The sequence below is a fragment of the Eremomyces bilateralis genome, assembly GCF_010015585.1.
Source record: "Eremomyces bilateralis CBS 781.70 unplaced genomic scaffold P152scaffold_4, whole genome shotgun sequence".
NCBI classification, from domain to species: domain Eukaryota; kingdom Fungi; phylum Ascomycota; class Dothideomycetes; order Eremomycetales; family Eremomycetaceae; genus Eremomyces; species Eremomyces bilateralis.
In genome coordinates, this window is record NW_022985070.1 from 1,254,795 (window position 1) to 1,272,879 (window position 18,085).

An 18,085-nucleotide genomic window follows, 5' to 3' on the forward strand; every position below is an offset into this window, starting at 1 on the left:
TTATATTCCTTAATTTAAGGAGACGATCCGTTTTTCCGTTTTAGCAGGCTGGAAGTGCACGTCGAAGGCGAAAGGAAATCAATTTCTTCGAAGCCGGATGCCATTAGCCATAATCATTACAATGCAGATCCGTTTCAGACCACTGATGACAGACGGACGGGGGAACGCGCCATAGGCCCCTAGAATGGCTTAAACCGCTTAATCAATCATGGTCTCCCGACTCCACATCCTCCATGTTTTCATCCCTCCGCTGCTCCGACGCATCACCTCGCAATTGCCTGTCCACTTCGCCTTGTAGCTCATCGCTGACCACCACCCCATCCCTCGACCGCCGCGGATGCCCGAACAAGCAGTTCCACAAATCCCCCTGCTCGACCACCTCGCCCCCACCCTTGCCGCCCTGTAGCAGCTTGCTCAGCGGCGTCTGCTGCAACTCCAGACTGTTCGCCGCGTCGAGCGCCGACTCGAGCACCGACGGCGTGCTGGTGCCGGATCGCGACCGCGAGGCATCCGCGTCCGCCTTGGCTTGGCTGCGGCCCATGTGCTCCAGGCGTCGCGCCACGGAAATGTCGTAGATTGCTTCTTCCACCGTGTCGCTGATCAAGTACATGTACACTGTGGTGGCCCGCTGCTGGCCGATGCGGTGCACGCGGGCGATGGCTTGCAGCTCGATGGCCGCGTTGATGAGTGGCTCGCAGAAGAACACGTAGGTCGCGTTCACGAGGTTCAGGCCTGAGCTGTCGCTTTTGGCATCTAAGAGGAAACATTCGATGGAGGGGTCGGTCCGGAACTTTCGAATGCCATCATGGTCGCGGATATGCGAACAGCCGATCTTGTTGAGCTTCAGAGCCCCTTTGAGGACGGACAAGAAGTCGGTATATTGTGAGAAAACGATCGACTTAGCACCTGGATCGGTTTCACGGATGTGGAGGAGATGCCTCGATATCGCGTCGATCTTCGTCCCGTACGACCGCGCCGCCGGCAATTCGATGGACTTGATTTCATTCATCGTGTTTGCGCTCATGTCCGTGTAGATGGAGGTGGAATTGGACACAATCGAGGGCGACGCGGGTGACGCGGTCTTGCTTGGCGAGGACACCGCACTGCCCTCTTCCTGGGCACGGATTTCTTGAGGCCGATAAGTGATGTCATGAAAGTCGACCGCCGAATGCAGCCTACGTTTACAGATAGGGCAAGTCCTGTGACTTTTCCACCATTCACGGATACAGACCTTACAATATTGATGGCCGCAGACCGTGAGGACGCCCGTCTCGAAAGGACACTGGCAGATGACGCAGATCTTGGCGCCCGCCTGATCGCTCGACTCCGTCCGGAGATGAAGCAAGAACCGCTGTTTTGTTTTGAGCACACCCAGTCGCGCACCGGACCGATTATTTCTCTCCACGGCCATATCCAAAGTCGCCTGGTCGAGCGTCTCGTCTAGCTCCTCCTTGTACGGAGCGACGGTGTCGGAGATTTGCTGGAGCTGTCGGTAGAAATCGAGACGTAGGTTCATGGAGTGACGGAACAGCTCCAAGTCCTTTTCTGCGTCCGTCATGGCTTTGAGCTGCGCGGAAAGAATCTCTTGCACTCGCTTCTGCTGAGCTTCGATGATGCTGATCTCCGCCGCGGCTCGGTGGGATCCCCCGTCCCCCCTCCACTGTATGGAGGTGATGATCGATCGGATCTGCGAGATCACACCACGGACCGATTCGGTCGCGGCCACCTTCAATTCTCCACGAGCCTCCATGAGCTCCAAGAGGAGCTCGGGAGAATGGCCTTCCTCATTCTTGGCTCTCCGGATGGCATCTTTGTTCTCATGCTCGACCAGTTCGTTCTTGAGCCCGGTGAGTGTCGTCGTGCGATCCGCGACCATGGCTCGAAGCGCGGTCAAATAGCTGTACAGCTCATCTTGGGCTTTCGTGGAGTCTTCGTACTCGTCACCCGTGATCTCCTTGCTGTCGTCCTCATCCACCAAAGGCATGAGCAGAATGCTGATCACCTTTTTTCTCCATTCTTGCATGAGCTTCGCTTGGCCATCGAGGACATCCTTCAAGGAATCCATCTTTTCCAAGACTTTGCGATTCTCAATCCCACCGGCGTCTTGCAAAATCGGTATATCGGGCACGGTGACCTCTCGCAGAGCAACGACCTTACTCATGGCACGTTGAGCATTCTTCTCCGTGTCATGGAGCATCTCGCGGCGTATCCCCTTGGCTCGATCGTAATACTCCGTCTCTAACTTTTCCAGTTCATGGAACTCTTTCGAATCCGGCTTGGTCACGTCTTCGTTCGATTTGATCTGAAAGTATGACGTTGCGACGAAGAACGCACAGACATGCTGCACTTCCAGAGCCATTCTCAACGCGTTCTTTGCTGCAGAGGCTTTGAACTGAGCTTCGGACGCATCCCGGGCATCTTCATCTTGCGAGTCTTGCTCATCCAGGCCCTCAGGAATGGCCGCGTTCGCCAGTTGTTCTTCATAGTCCGTCCGACATTCATCGACGTAATCATTCGCTTGTTGCAATGCCTGAAGGTATATGTCCCTGCCCCTTGAGCTTCGGTCAACGTCGTCTTTGGCAAAGGCAACAACGTGACCCTGTAGGATTTGAGAGGAGATGTTTTCCCGCTCTTCCACCCGCATATTCCCCCGGTTCTGCTCGATCATGGCTTCCAGTACCTCGGTGACGGTCCGCATCGGCGCGTTGCTGCTACGCCCGAGAGCCCTCCGGTTCCTTCCGCCAACTTCCGGGTGCAAACATGTTTGACGAAGACGCCGCAGCCACAGTCTCATAGCTTCAATGACGAAAGACGAATTTGGATCGTACCAGCGCCGTGCAGGAGCACCGTCCGCTGTTACGCCACAGGCTCTACACATCTCCTCCATGAGCTGAGAGTAGTGCTGGTCCTCGATGGCCGTGAAAGGCATGGTGATCACCACTCGTCGCTGGGGAGGAAGACGAAGTTCATGGCGGATCTTCTGTTTCGTATGTCGCAGCGCGATCGTGCTGAATATTTGACGGAATGTCTCCTTATCGATGCGTGCCCACATCTCCTTGGAGCTGCAAAATGGCTCGTATCGAAGGAAGAGCAACAGACCAAGCAGATCCTGGACGTCTTTCCGAAAGGGCGTGCCGGTGACTGCCCATGCATTGCATCGTGGGATCAAACGAGCAACTTCCGCTGCCTGACTAACACCGCTCTCGATCATCTGTGCTTCATCGAGACACACACGCCACCAGGACATCTCCACTAGTGGACTTTTTCGAGGCTCGTGTTTCTTACGGTGTCGAAGTGAGCGTTCTGGAGCCGCCTTCGCGTAATGGATTTCTCGGGCCAGGACGTTGTATGTAGTTAACACAACATCGAATTGCCGCAGATGTGCCACTGTCGCTTCGTTTTGCTCCCGCGGGGGTCTGCTTCTTGGAGGTAGACCTTTGTAATGAAAAACGGCAAGATTCGGTGAGTGGTTTGCCAACTCGCTCTTCCACTGCTCCAAAATCGAGGGGGGGGTGATGATTAAAGTTCCGCCGGTTGGCGTAACAATGGATGCAGTACATTCATCGAACACCGTGTCGGATTCGGCTGGTCGTTGATTCAAGTTCATTAAGGCGATGAGCTCCACCGTTTTCCCAAGACCCATCTCTTCGGATAAGATGCCTCCACGGAAATCGAGTGAGGAATTCGAAATGGCGCCCGGGTTACGAACTACTCTGCCTTGGACTCGACTGTAATATATTTCATTTCCCTCCGAAACCGTTTTGGACTGATACGACGGGTATTTCGATACCACTCCAAGACTATCTCGAATGTGTGTTGTCTCGTCTTGTATATCCGCATCAGGGCTCCTGGTAGATGGGTATATTACGCCTTCTCTCGCAAGTAACCACTTGACCGCTCGTTCCTGAAAAGGATACAAGGTGATGTTGAGCCTTAAGTTTCGGATTTCCTCCGGTATCTTCTCTGATGTTGCTGGAGCGTGAACACATTCGTAGTAGTCGCGTGGAGCCCAGTGGGGTGACACTTCGGTTAGTCTCGGGAATAGCCTTTCAAATAAGGGTAGGTAGGTCTTCGACTTTGCAGTCGGTAGATGTAGGACGCTCGGCCCATCCTTGCAGTATATTTCAATATCTATCGAATAAACCTCCGAGGCATCGTCGGGTGTAGAGAGGTGCACCCTTGTGGTCATGAATGGGGTATCGCGGGGTCTTTTGCTCCTGGTGGCCGCTTCTTGGCCATGAGGGATGGCTCGCGCAATGTCAATAATCCGCATGGCATGAGCGTAGTTCTCATGCGTGGAGGTTTCAAGGAGGAGTTCGAGAGATACATCTCCAACAGGATTCGACAAGAACAAGATATCGGAGCCAGCCCATTTGGCTTTGTTGAGGAATTTCGGCGCAGCGGAGGACAGAGCTACCTGCTCTCGGCGAGGTCGAGCAGAGGGACTTGTAAGATTTTCGGGTACGGAGGATGTTCCGTGCTGCGAATGACCAGAGGTTAGTATGATGGAACCAGCTAAGTCGTTTCCCCGAGTCTGCTTACGAGGACGAGCGACGCTCTCTCAGCCAGGATGTATCCGTCGAGTCCATCCTGCGATGGTGGGGGAAGCGCATCAGCTGCGCGAGTCGACAACTTCCTCTTTTTCGTAGCCGGGGCGGCGTCGTCGTCGAAGCCATTGGTCGAGGGATGGCGACATGCCGACAAAAAATAAGAAACGGCGCCCTTTCCTGTCGTAGCACCGTCGCTGTGGATGGAGTGACCGAGGGCGTTGATAAGGCGGGTGGTGCTGGAAGTGGCGGTCATGGCGCACAGCGTGTGAGATGAAGAGGGAAAAGAAATCTAGAATTTAGGCCATAAGCCATACACGGATGATCCAAGTGAGAAATGAAGGACGTAAAGGCCGCCAGGTGCCTTAGGACGGCGAGGTTGATGTGAGAGTGAGATTCAGACGGAGTTAGGAAGTACAATGATGGACTTTTGATGGGCGTTCTGGCGCAAACCCGGGGGTAACAGCGGCGAAACTCCGACCTAATATGTGGAGTTTCAGGGTCAGGCAACCAGGCAGGAATCAAGCAGGAATTAGGCAGGAACTAGGCAGAACTGTCTGGTCTGGCCTAGTCCAGTCTCCGGCCCCACTGAGTAGTGAGTACTGGCAATCTGCAGTGATGACTTGAAGCTGAGGTGGTAATCACGACGGGAGCGTACCATGTAGCGAGTTATTTAAGTGGTGATAAGTATTCCGTAGGGTAAATCGATTCCTTCTCAGCTTTCTGATTGGTTCCTGAACCTCAAGCACGTGACCCATGACACCGGCACCGCCACGTGCACCGCCACGACAGCAGCAATACACCCTGCCACATGCACCACCAGGCAGGGCACTACCGGCATGGTGCTAGCTCTGCGAGTGATGATTTGGGGCAGATAAGCCGCCTTTATGTATCACAGGCCTATTTTACAGACAGTACAGTAATAGTACCGTGGAATCTCAGTTAAACCGGGTGATTATACTTTTTATTTGGGAGGCTTGATTGGGCGGATTGAAGGGCAAGACTAGGGTTGAAAGCGAGATAGCTAACTGAACATGAATCGACTTCTTGCGATCCAAAAAGGTGGAATCATCTCGTGTGAGTGAGATTCCACACTACTTCTGGGGCGGAAGAAATTGACTGCCCTTCGCCTTCGACGTGCACCTCCAGCCTACTAAAAACAAAGAAGGCGAAAGCAGGTTGGCATCAGATACGAATGCACACAATCCACATATCAATAGCTGCACGGGATATTGGCGGAATATCTATTCCTGCTATGAGATGATTTGGATACAATAGAGACATGCATCTGTCTGAACTTTGAATTCCAAAATTAAATAAAATGCCCTTAACTTTTCATTTGTAGCGCACACAAACTCGTCAAGTTCCTGCCTAGCGTTTCAAATCCCAAGTGGGCTTCGACTCGACCTTTTCAATCTCTTCCTATTCACAGGCCTCTATCATTCTGCAATCGTGCCGTACTATGTATAATAGTAAAACCATACAGAATACCAATTCCTGCCACCGTGATCTTCACTCTGGAGACGCACCCTTGAATCAAGTCGTCTTGGACTTGTTCTTAGATTGCTTCAACGCTTCCTTCAGTGCGAACTGCGTCGAGATCCCCTCAACACGATGCGTAGAGTTAATGTTCTTGACCAAGGTGATCTGATAGCAAGTTGCGGAACCTTGACGAGAGATGATGGTCGAGTACGCAAGGAAGTATTGCCAAATCTAGGCGATGAGTTAGCGTTGACGACATTCATGGAGCAGCAAGGGTCCATACCTTGAACCATCGAATTCCGTATTTGGCAACGACCTTGTCCTTGTTGGCCATCCAGTTCCTGTACCACCTCCACAAGGTGGCGCTGTAGTGGACACCGACCGTATCGATCGACTTGATCTCGAAGCCTGCACCCTCCAGCTTATCGACGACGAAGCCAAGCGGAGTCGACGCGTCCGCGCCGGGGAAGATGTACTTGTTCATGAACAAGCCCCAGATCAGGTCCTCGTATTGCCAGCTTTTCCGGAGGCCGGCGATTTGCAGGAAGAACACGCCGTCGTCGTCGAGCATGCTGTTCACTTGGCTGAAGAACGACCCGAGCTTTCGCACACCCACGTGCTCCGCCATCTCAAGACAGGTGATCTTCTTGAAGCCGCCAGTGGGAACGGGAATGTCGCGGTAGTCCATGCAGAGGATGTTGCTCTGGCTGTCTTCGATGCCTGCCTTTCGGAGACCCGAATTCCCCCATGCGGTTTGATTGCGGCCCAAAGTAACACCAGTGACATTTGCACCATAGTAGACTGATGCGTACTTCGCGAGGGTGCCCCATCCGCACCCGATGTCCAGCATGCGCTCACCCTCCTTGAGGTCAATTTTTTCGCAGACGATGCCCAATTTGTTGTCCTGGAGCTGCTCGAGGGTCTCTTCCTTGGTGATGTCGGAAATGATTCCAGAGGTATAGATCATACGCGGGCCGAGGAACCAGCCGTAAAAGTCGTCGCCACGGTCGTAATGGTCACGGACTTGCTCTTCGTCTGCGTGGCGTTAGCGACGCCGAACGCTTGGGAGTCATGGTTCATACCTTGAGAGCGAGAGTGCAGGATCACTTCGGGGATCATGCCAGTCAAGAAATACCAGTACAAGCCGAGAGTGAACCGGAAGCTGGACCAATCATGGCGGTACTCTAGAGCTTCCAAGGCGTCACCCTTGAAGTCCACCAAGCCATCGAAATACATCTCATGGAAGGTGTGCATTGGGATCTTGTTCCGTCCGCAGTACTTCTCTTTGTCCTCATCTCGATGGAAGTCGAGATAAGTTTCAATTGGTTTTCCCGGGAGCCGTGCCTTCTCATTTAGGCGCGGGGAGTAGCTGGAAGCGACGCTCCAAAATGCTATCAAGATCGGGAAGAACGTCAAAATGGAGAAGAAGATGGTGGTATAAAACCCGCCTCCGAGTTTCCGAGCCAAGTACCATGGGACGACGAGGAGAAGAGAGAAAAGGAGGAGATTGGAGAACGAGCGGGCTCCCGCGCCATCGGCAGGCAAAGGGGCGTTCTTGATGGCTGGGTACTGCGAAGTCGTCAGCGGATCAATTTGTCAATAGCAATGGAATTGACGCTGATAGCATGCAATTGAGGGTTTTAAGGACACGAATTTCTTATACCGAAGTAGTGCGAACTCCATAATTGGGAGTGGCCGGATCATGGCTGGGAGCTGGAGGAGTCTCGACGAACTCGAAGGAGTCCTCGGACACGGCCTTGCTGTGTTCAGACATTGTCGGCTGATCAACCTCCGGAGCAATGGTGCTACAGAAGGGGGGGACGACCAGGAACGGAGGGCCTTGAGAGAGGTTTTATCGTGGAGATAAGTTGGGAGGGGAGAGGAACCAGGTATTTCACAGTTCACAGCGAGGGAAGTGAAACGAAGCTCCACGTGTAGATCAGGCAGCAAGATTATTTCATGGAACCAGGAGCTTACATGTGGAAAGGAGGGAGCTCGGCCAATGATAGGCCGGCATAGGTGTCGTATCACTCCTATTGTTCCCCTGCACACTTGCAGTGGCATGCACATCAGATTACACTACCCATGCCCCACTGACAGGATCCAGCTATTAATCAATTAATAGGAGCAGTTCATCTTTATCACAACCTCAGCCGTCAGAAGCACACCAGTGGCCGATACTATGTAATGTGATTATACCTCCGTATATCGGACGTTAATGCCATGCATCTCCCAACTCCTATTGAGCGTGAGGTTCGAGTATTGACAACGAAATCACGGAATACCCACATTGGAGATTGGAACCTGACTCGGGTTAAGAGCTGGACGGTTTTGCGTATCAGAGAGCGGACCATATGGCGAACCTATACACAATTTCAAGGTAGGTGGTGTGAAAGCGATAGAATCGTATTTTGGGGTTTAATTCCGTTCAAAGCAGCTCTGAACTTCAAATTAATCTATTGGCAAATCTGCCTTCAAATCCTAACCTCGTACACTTGGTTCATAGGAATGTAGAACAAGAACCCTTGCTCTAAGCTGCCAAACTCAAGACATGACTTGAGAAACCATCTCGACCGTTGTTCGGACGTGTGCCACCATGTTCAAGCCCGTTTGAACTCCCTTCACTCGACCGAAGAGTGGAATGCTAATGAATCTATGAAACCCGAAAGTGGTGAGGGTTGGCCACAGCGCTGAGCTTTGGTATGAGTTGAGAGCTGGATCCTCCCGGATCAATTACTTCGCTGCAAAAAACAATCTAAGCATGCGAAAGCCGAACTCCGAAACAAACAATGCAGAGGAAACAACAGGAGCTAAAATCCTGGGGGACGGGACAGCGGGTATTCTGCTCCTAAGCACCGCCGCCCATCTCGATATTTTTGCCCTTGACGGACTTCCACTCAACGAACGCAGCACCGACTATGCTGAAAACAGCCATAGCGACGCTCACGTACCAGGTTTGCGTCAGAGCGGAAGAGTAAGCCTCCAGAACCGGGGCCAGAAGCGCCTCGTTGAAATTTCGGACGGCAGACTGCAGGTCCGTCGCTCCGACACTGACGACCAGCTTCGGATCGATGCCGGGAACGCTTGCTAGGTTCTTGAACAGCTGGTTGGTGAACACGTTCTGACCCACGGAGACGAAGAGGGCGCCGCCGAGCATTTGCGCGAACATCATCAGCGCGGTCGCGATGGGGATGTCGGGCCCGGGAAGGCTGGCTTGCACGGCAATCAAAGTCTGCTGCATCCCAAAGCCGACGCCGAAACCGAATAGCACTTGATAGCCGATCCAGGCGGGATGGGCGGTATGAGGGGTAAACGTGGTCAGCATTCCCGCGCCAACCGCCATGAGGATGGACGACAAGAACATGAAGGGGGTGTAGTAACCGACGACGGTGACAAGGATGCCGGCTATGATGGAGAAGAGTACGAGGGAAAGAACCATCGGGATATTCATAATGCCCGATTTGACAGCGGAGACTCCCTTGATGGCTTGGAAGTAGATCGGGACCTATAACTGCGTCAGTATGTCGTCGGACCCTTTCGAGAGAACCAAATGCTCACATAAAAGATCAGGATGAAGAACGACGCGCCGAGACAGCCGCCAAACAAGGCCGAGCCCCACACATTCCGGTTCTTGAAAACGCGGGGTGGAATCGTGGCCCGTTCCTGCTTCCAGAACTGAATGCCGACAAAAGCAGCTATCAGGAGTGCGAACAGGATGAAAAGAACGATGATGCGGGCGTTGCCCCAATTATACTCGCTCCCTCCCCACTGCAGCGCCAACAGAAGACAAATGATTCCCGGCAAGAAAACCGCTGTGCCTTCGAGGTCGAGATTCCTCACCTTGCCGCGGAAAGTGGGTTCAACTTTGGCGCGGGGCGGCGACTTGAAGAAGACGAAGATAAACATGGCGGTGACAGCGCCGAACGGCAGATTGATATAGAAACACCATCTCCAAGTCAAATTGTCCGTGAAGGCTCCACCCATCCTATCGCCGGTTAGTTACCAATACGCGCTCAATTGCCCCGCGACAGATCAGTTGTACGTACAATGGTCCTGCAACGCTGGCAATGCCAAACACGCCGCCGATAAAGCCGGTGTAGGTCGGGCGCTGGCGCAGGGGCACCGAAGCCGCAACAATCAAGATCGAACCGGAGAAGATGCCCGCGCCGCCCAAGCCCGCGATGGCTCGCCCGATGATGAGTGCGGTGGAATTCGGAGCAACGCCGCAAATCAAGCTGCCTAGTTCAAAGATGAAGAGGGCGGTCATGTAGGTCCATTTTATGCTGTAAAACGTGTAGAGCTTCCCGAAGATGAGCTGGAAGGAGCACGAGGCGAGGAGATACGATGATCCGTACCAGCCGATATCATCTAAGGAGCTGAAATCGGTCGTGATCTTGGGGATTGCGGTTGCAATGATTGTATTATCTGTACCACGCGGTCAGTAACAGGATATCAGACGTTCGCATTGGGCGACGGCATTACCTAGGGCCATGCAGAATACAGCTAAGCAGAGCGCAATTGTGATCAGGCCGAGCTTCCAACTGGTCGGATACTCCACCTCGTCATCCGAAGGCAGGGCGTTCTCGGCGACGTCGCCCTTCACCTCCACCTCCGCGGTGTCCTTCGATGGTACCACGGCGGTTGGTGGGGCAGAGGTGTCGGGGCCAGATTCGGATTTGGAGTCTGTTGCGACGTTGACATCCTTGTCGATGACAGAAGGAGTTTGGCTGGGGGGCACGATGGTGGTTGCTGTTGAGCCCGCCATAGTATGAGAGCTCGGAGGGCGAAGGGCCTCTTTTCCTTCTGGTTGACCCATGTGATGGATGTGTGAAGATCGTGAAAGACGAAAACAAATTCGCAAGGTCGTGGGGTTTCGAAGCTTGAACTGGAATGGAATTTGGAAAATGCTTGACAGTAATGAAATAAAGGGATTAGGCAACAATAATAAAAGATGCGGCGGACAAAATCACGGACGCTGCCCAAGAAAGAATCTCAAAGAAAGATCCAGAGGAAGCACGGAGAAGAAGAAATAGGTAAACCGGAATTAATGATAACTCTTCTATGTCCGGTTGTTTGACGGATTGGCTCTAAATTCCAAGGACGCCAGCGTGGACGCGGAATTGTGAATCACAGATCGCCCTCTCTTGGTTGATATTGTCAAGGCCTCGTATTCAACAGGGGGGAACCTCACCCAGAGTCGCCCCAATTCACTAATTAGCCCTAGCATGCCGCAAGGAGAGTACCAAAACGTAGACACTAACTAAAAAGTTCTTACTATGGCTTTCATGTGGTCCGTTCATACGACCTTAATTCACCATTTCACCCATGACACAGTGCAGAAGGTCTCCTCTCCCCGATCCCCGTCTCCCGACTCGGTACATGGTGTTCTGGCCATCTGGCCGATAAGCGATAACTCGTTCGTTCGGGTATGACTGGCTCGTTAAGATTTTGAAGCTTTCTGCTGGTTGGCCAGACTCTGAATTACAGCCCCTGGTGAATGGCGACTGGTGTTGACTTCCCGAATCATTTTGATACCTGGGGCGGCTTGGGGCAGACGATGTCGTCAAAAGTGATCAAACTGATCCATTCCACAACCTCAGGGGTAGCCCTAATAGACCTGTATTCTCAACATCGCCTTGATGATTCCCATTCTGTTTGTGCAGTTCGGGGAGACGCAGCTTCAACGCTTCCGTCCTTGGTCTTGGTATACAGTCAACGATTGATGACGACAACCTGGCTGGCCATTTCACCTTTCAAGACATCCGACGCTCGCTCAAAGTTCAAACAGCAGGAAGGCTACGAATCAGAATCAGGCCGTCGATTGGATGAGCGCGTCGCTTGTGACGGGGAAAAAGAAATAAAGATTATTGCTTGCCCAGGTTCGTTTGTCGCCTTGTCGGTGACACGGCGAGACCGTCAGTCCGTTAGTCGGGAGATTCTAGGACCGCTGTTCGTATTGTCCCGCTGTCCGCGTCAAAGCGTCTGCGATCCGATCCTGGATTCCTGGTGGGGGTCGGGTTCTGATGCGTGAGCTATGACTGTGTAATTGAAACTGTAAAGAGCTGATGCAAATAGAAATGCAATCATCCGTTCTGCCTTTGAGTGGAGGGCTTGAAGTGACGTATCTCCAAATGCAACATACCGGACGAGACGGATTCCGCAAACTCCGTCAGTGTTTCCTCTCTCTTTCTCGCAGGATCGGCCAGAATCCAGAGTAATCTCAGTGATGCATCTAGATTCTAGCATCGTGCATTCGTCTTGACCGTTGGCAGTTCAGCTGTCAGCCCTTCAGGTCAAAAAGCATTGACAAAGGGAGATTAATATTGGATGCCTCGGGGTCGTCACTCGTCAATTATTATTTAATTATGGGCATCTAGTGAGCGGGTCGGTCCATGACTCCAGTTTACTATAATTCTATTCCTAGCATAACCACCGGCCAAGCTGGACAGATTACAGATTTGATACAGAAAGACGAGACCATATCACCAGTCCATAATCCATATGCGGTCCAGGTGCGCCACCTCCAAAAACTCCATGTAGGACGTCACCCAACACATATGAATGACTCAACGGTCTGGTTGGGCCGGGGATCGGAGCGATAGGGTGCCGCATCACCAACCAGCCGCCGGTGCCCGAGATCTCCGCCTCCCGAACTCTCCCGAATGCTTTTCGTCTTCAACAACATTCCATTTCATACCCATTCACCGCCCATCAAACATCAAACTCTGTCTAGAATACTCAGCAGTGTATCAGCAACTCAGCATCAAATCCGCAATCCGAGCCTTGCAACATGATCCCACGGTCATGTAAATGCACATAGTGCTACAGAATCGCCTGCAAATCCAATCCACAAGCAACCTACCAGTCTACCACTTACTGTCCCAGACTCCTGGTGCAGCTGTAGCAGCGTGATAGTCATAGTGATGGCTGCAGTGGCAGTTAAGACTTATGAGATATGTTAACCAGACAGCTCCAGCCAGGCAACTTGACTGTGGACACCGGACATCAGGACACAGCAGCAGACCAGGCTCCATGTCACGTCCCGCTTTATTGTTTCACCACCAGCCGTCCCATTCCAAGTCGCTTGTTATGGGACAATGAGTCGTCCAGTCGTTTGATCGTGCCTTGTTTTGGAGGTTTTCGCGTCGCTATACTCGCCAACCAGAACTCAGCACTCGACAAAATCATCCTGATTTGAGGCTTGAATTCTGTATCGGTAGGCTCTAATTAATGCAATCATGTTGACCTAAGAATTAAGATGGCTTCCTACTTCCGGCTTCCAGGCACGTCATTCAGCCTTCAGGTATCCTTGCTCAAATGCCCAATGCCTGTTGTGCCAACTGCCAACGTCCAACTGCCAACTCCCAATGCTTGTGTTGATGAAACCACTCCACTCGTCTTCGTTTAATATTACGATGTGCTAACTCTTTCGTGCTTCTCTTCAACCCAATTCCTGGGTTTCGACTTTGAAGTGTTGAATTCTTATTACCTCTCCTAATCTATGGCTCGTATCTCTCGTCTGGGGTGTTGTGTGGGGAAGTTGCCTCGCGTTTGTGCAAAGTAAACACTCCGAAGGAAGCATTCCCTCACAGCTTGCCCTTTGCTTCCTCAATGCAGGTTGCTTCATGGAGCCATTGACTTGGCTTCATAGTTGAGCAAGCTTTCATTTCACCGGGACGCCCCATTCGCTGTACAAGTCCTTCGTTTCGATATCTGAGTTGCGTCAGTCAGAGCTGTTTACACCAGCGCTCAGCTCCCAAGCGCAGAAGATCAGCCTCTTCTGGAACCTTGCAGGACATCCATTCCAAAAACATGGGGAACGAACAGTCAACACAGACTGCTCGGGTGCCGAATCGTCTCTCCAAGCCAAGGACAAATACCAATGGGTCTTCGACCAGCTTGCGACTTTCTCCATCGACACGGGACCTATCGACACACTCTCCTTCTAAATCCTCCTTGAGACTGGAAGCTATCAATGAGGAGCACATTGGGCTCTCCACCTATGGAGAATCAAGAAGTCGACAAACGACGCGCCAGCAACTGAGAACCGAATTATTCGATCCGAGAGACCATCGAGAACCCCGTCCGGGGGCCGAAGACACCCTTGGCGACCTTGTCGGCACTGCTCGAGACCGGCTGTCGGTATCGAGGTCAACTTCGCTCTTGGTGCAGAATCGAACCGCTCGAGGATCGACGACGAGACTCGGCGCGTCCACAGCGGCCTCTCAAACTTCCTTGGTTTCTGAACCGTTCAACATGGACCTTGAAACTGCTGTGGACGTAGTTCAAGACTCTCGGAAGAGTGCGGCCCCGCAAGGTGTACAAGTTCTTGGTACGTACGACCATAGGCATCGTGTGATTGGAGACATAACCTAACACTAAGTTCTAGAGGACCAGCTACCCCCGATTGGGTCGCACGATGATATTTCTCCGACTCGTCCACAGGACAGGATGGATCCAGTAACAGCAAAGCTGATAAGGAGACGCTCGTTCGCTATTCCGGGAAAGGCTACCCGAATGCAATCGTTGGATGGGCCAGGGAGTGTCAAAATGAAACTGCGACTAGGCAAAAGGCACACATTTCAGTTTGACCACGCCCCTTTCGGGCATAGGGACAGAGAAAGGATGACAGCGCCTTGGCTCGAGCCACACCGAGTCCAAACGCCCAGTGAAATGGAGTATTCCCACCTGGGGGCGCTTAAACGGGGTTCCCTATTCGTCACGAACGGTGCTGCATCCCCCGATCCGAGTGTAAAATCGAGGGTCTTGACTCCCGAGAAACTTCCTTCTCTGGGACCGAGCGATGAGGATTATTTCACCGCATCTGAAGGGCATACAACCGGAGACGAGTTTGATGGACAGGTAATGCTCCAACAGCGGCGTCGAAATCAACACCGGCGCCGTGCAAGCAGTCCGTTAAAGCAGGATATATCTATCAACAGTGGCCTTACGCAGAGGTTAGAGCGGTCCTCCACCTCTCCTAGTGCTCGGTTCCAGTCCTCTGTTGGAGGAACTTCTTTCGTAGACGGCTACAGATCGGAGATCTCGTCAGATTCCTTTAGTGGCTCGCCGAAATATGAGAGGGTGGCCACTCCTCAGCAAGAGAACTCCCTTGCCGATGATCCCGAAACGTGTAACGAGCCTAACGGCGAGGTCATGTTGGGCTATGATAACTCCGCACATCATCATAGTAGGGACGATGAGCCGTCATCCGCACCGAGTACTTCACTTATAACCGAAGAAGGAAGCAACCGCGAACTCAATAGAGGAGATAGTGGGAAAAGTACCGAAACTAACGCCGACTCAGGATATGCTTCAGGGGGTAGTATCCTAGGTGTCGCCGACTCGAAATCCAGAAACAAGGACTACTTCGAGTATCAGAAGTCGATTTCGAACCGGCTCAATGACCAGCATTCATGGAGACCTGATCGCGAGGAAAGCCTAGCACAGGCTGATGCCATTCACCAAATGACGGAGCACCCGGGGATTCCTGCCGATTATGCTGTGCAACCAAACCACAGTGCGTCTCCAGAGGATGACATAATCGAATCGATTGAGCATGGTTATGAGCCGCTCAGACTCCATAGGCCATCAGTGCTCCGCTCTGCGTCCTGGAAGAAAGCCTTCCGGAAAAGCTACAGGATTTCCGCCGAGCCGGCTCCAACGGTTGCAGTCGAAGCAAAAAGAGAACAAGGTAACCAGCCATCCGTGCCGAAGCAGAAGATATTGCAAAAGGCTAGGTCCCAGGTCCTGGAGCCGACCAATCTCCATCTAGGACATGACTATTCTCGCGATGCTATCCCATCCGTACCGAAGGAGGTCAGGGCCAGCTTTGCGAGGCGTCTAAGTGCATCGCCAGGGATGGGATTTTTATGCCGCACGTACGATTCGACCGCACATACCGATGTGCACGAGATTCGACGGAGTGCGTCACCGTTTAATATGCCGATCCGTTTTCCCTCGCCTTCGCCCTCCGTGGAATCGGGTTACGATATGCGGGAGGACATCCCGGAGCCGCCAGATCGCCCTCCTCATCGCTATCTAGGTCGGATGCTGAGCGTGAAAGCGGAGAAGCTCATGAGAAGGAAGTCATATGGTGCAGTGGAGCGCCGTCGGTCGAACCGACTCTCATCCATGGAAACCGAATATGCGGATGTCGCGGACTTCGGTACGGTTGCGCACTCCCTTGGCGCATCTCCATATGATGTCGCGTCCTTGCCGCCCGCTGCCCGAAACCATCCTCGCCCGTTAGCTTCGCATCCAACGCACCCACACCAACTCGGTTCGGCCATGGCTCGGCCTCGCTCGATGGTCGAAATGAATGCGAGGGTCGCGTCCGAGTTTGCAAGGTTGCGAAGCCGGGAACGGGCCGCTCCGATCGGTCGGAATGCAAACCGTCCTCGGAGCTTTCACGACGCTGGTGCACACTCGAGTGTTGGCAGCTCTTATTACGCCCAGGATCCAACCCCGCCTGTGCCACCCCTTCCCGGTCCATACAGCTGTGGTAATGACATGTATCCGAAGACAAATCTCGCGGTTCCAAAGGGAAATACACATGTGGCATCGCAATATCGACCCAGCGGCCGCCCGTCGCCATCACGACTGTGGTCCCCGAACCCCTGGGTGGTACCTCACGACGCCCACCTCCCTACTTCCGTTGCAGGGCACTCAAAACGACCACATCCGCCTGCGGAAGCGCACATTCTACCGTCATGGGACCAGCATTCGGAGCACCGGCAACAGTACCGGAAGCATCTTCCATCGACACGGCACCCTACCCGCAGCCCCTTGCCAAGTCCATCTCTTTCTTCCGAAGGCGCGGCGTTCGAACCGTATCCTTCGCGACGTCGGTCACACCACGAAGATTCCCGGCATGTCATTCCGCCCACCCTCTCAGGCGGCACACACAAGGCAACGCTCAGTCCGTACGATGAGCGTAGCGATCGTCGGAACCCCGATGCACGCTCGCGTGCTCGTTCCCGCGCTCGATCGCCGAAGCCAGGTTCCATGGAGCGGGCACCGTCACTGTCGCCCCACGGATTCGGGATGGCCGATCGGTATTCCGGCGGGCTGGACTACGGGTACGAACCGGGTTATGGGGTGGGCGGGAGTGCGGGAACCAGGGGGTCTCCGGGGGTGAGTGAAGCGTCGCGGAAGAGTCGGGGGTACATGCAGGATTACGGTGTAGATTTGAGCGACGTGCCGGTTGCGATCTACTACGGCGGGCGATGAGGACTGACGAGGCTGAAGGCTCTACTTGACGATGGGAATACTGGAGCGCTGCTTAGAAGCGGGACACGAAGCATGACGGCATGCACCTTGTACAATACCTTGTAAATATGACGAACTAAATGAGTAAATTGTGTCTGATGCATCTATTATTTCTTGGCCTCGGTGCAACCTTCCCCGCCTGCGACTGGTCTTGCATGTGAATGAAATGCTTGTTAATCGAAAGAATCCAAATAACGCAAAGAATCCTCGCCGAGTCTTATGGTTGTTTGTCAGTGGCCGTAATATGTTGGTCGTGTTTGTGTTGCTTTTGTGCTTGTGTTGCTTGCGTTGCTTGCGTTGCCGGATGACGACGTGTTCATGTAAACTAAAGGACGTGCTTGGGTTACCTCCGTACCAGTTACCACTACCATACCACCAAACATAAACCACGATAGAATCCAAACGTGCCGTAAACCTGCTGGGTACTTATTAGCTGAAACTATGTTCGGAACAACATTAGAAATTTAAGCCAGTTAAGATTAATCCGGATATGGCATCCGTAATTTGACGCCATTCCCCCACGAAGCCGCGGGTGGATCACCCATTGGTCGGCTGTTTTCGCTCAACTCAGTCCCCAGCATGTAAATCCGCTAATTCCTCCGAATTCCTCCACAATCCCCTCTAAGAAAATCTCGCCTGCAAACAGTCCGTCAGCCATCTCTTCCTCCGCCATCCTACACATCCGCCCCTCGTCTTCATTGTTCCCCTCGCTCCCCACGTTCTGCACCAGTCAATGTCTCTCCGGGACCTTTGACGATCCGGTCCTTACTGAATATTTTCATCCC

The 18,085-nt window shown here is 52.9% G+C and overlaps 5 protein-coding genes across 5 annotated transcripts; 2 read left to right on the plus strand and 3 right to left on the minus strand.

The window, feature by feature from the left end:
• Positions 1 to 3: 3 nt before the first annotated feature.
• Positions 4 to 4,935, minus strand: P152DRAFT_247479 (uncharacterized protein). Its single transcript, XM_033674678.1, has 2 exons — positions 4,543 to 4,935; positions 4 to 4,480 (listed from the first exon to the last, which is right to left on the minus strand). The coding sequence occupies exons 1-2, from the start codon at positions 4,801 to 4,803 to the stop codon at positions 203 to 205; spliced, it is 4,539 nt and encodes a 1,512-aa protein (XP_033536788.1). The 5' UTR covers positions 4,804 to 4,935; the 3' UTR covers positions 4 to 202.
• An 853-nt stretch (positions 4,936 to 5,788) lies between these two features.
• On the minus strand, positions 5,789 to 7,813 carry P152DRAFT_456212 (S-adenosyl-L-methionine-dependent methyltransferase). Its single transcript, XM_033678946.1, has 4 exons — positions 7,693 to 7,813; positions 7,112 to 7,598; positions 6,313 to 7,064; positions 5,789 to 6,260 (listed from the first exon to the last, which is right to left on the minus strand). Exons 1-4 carry the CDS (start codon positions 7,801 to 7,803, stop codon positions 6,084 to 6,086), a joined length of 1,527 nt encoding a protein of 508 aa, XP_033536789.1. The 5' UTR covers positions 7,804 to 7,813; the 3' UTR covers positions 5,789 to 6,083.
• Positions 7,814 to 8,664: 851 nt separating this feature from the next.
• On the minus strand, positions 8,665 to 11,185 carry P152DRAFT_247642 (MFS transporter). The gene is made up of 4 exons (XM_033674681.1): positions 10,512 to 11,185; positions 10,076 to 10,454; positions 9,588 to 10,014; positions 8,665 to 9,534 (listed from the first exon to the last, which is right to left on the minus strand). Exons 1-4 carry the CDS (start codon positions 10,843 to 10,845, stop codon positions 8,878 to 8,880), a joined length of 1,797 nt encoding a protein of 598 aa, XP_033536790.1. The 5' UTR covers positions 10,846 to 11,185; the 3' UTR covers positions 8,665 to 8,877.
• Positions 11,186 to 11,391: 206 nt separating this feature from the next.
• On the plus strand, positions 11,392 to 12,325 carry P152DRAFT_247795 (uncharacterized protein). The gene has a single exon (XM_033674682.1). It carries the CDS (start codon positions 11,527 to 11,529, stop codon positions 12,058 to 12,060), a length of 534 nt encoding a protein of 177 aa, XP_033536791.1. The 5' UTR covers positions 11,392 to 11,526; the 3' UTR covers positions 12,061 to 12,325.
• A 1,938-nt stretch (positions 12,326 to 14,263) lies between these two features.
• P152DRAFT_456216 (uncharacterized protein) lies at positions 14,264 to 17,336 on the plus strand. Its single transcript, XM_033678947.1, has one exon. The coding sequence runs from the start codon at positions 14,481 to 14,483 to the stop codon at positions 17,259 to 17,261; it is 2,781 nt and encodes a 926-aa protein (XP_033536792.1). The 5' UTR covers positions 14,264 to 14,480; the 3' UTR covers positions 17,262 to 17,336.
• Positions 17,337 to 18,085: the final 749 nt, after the last annotated feature.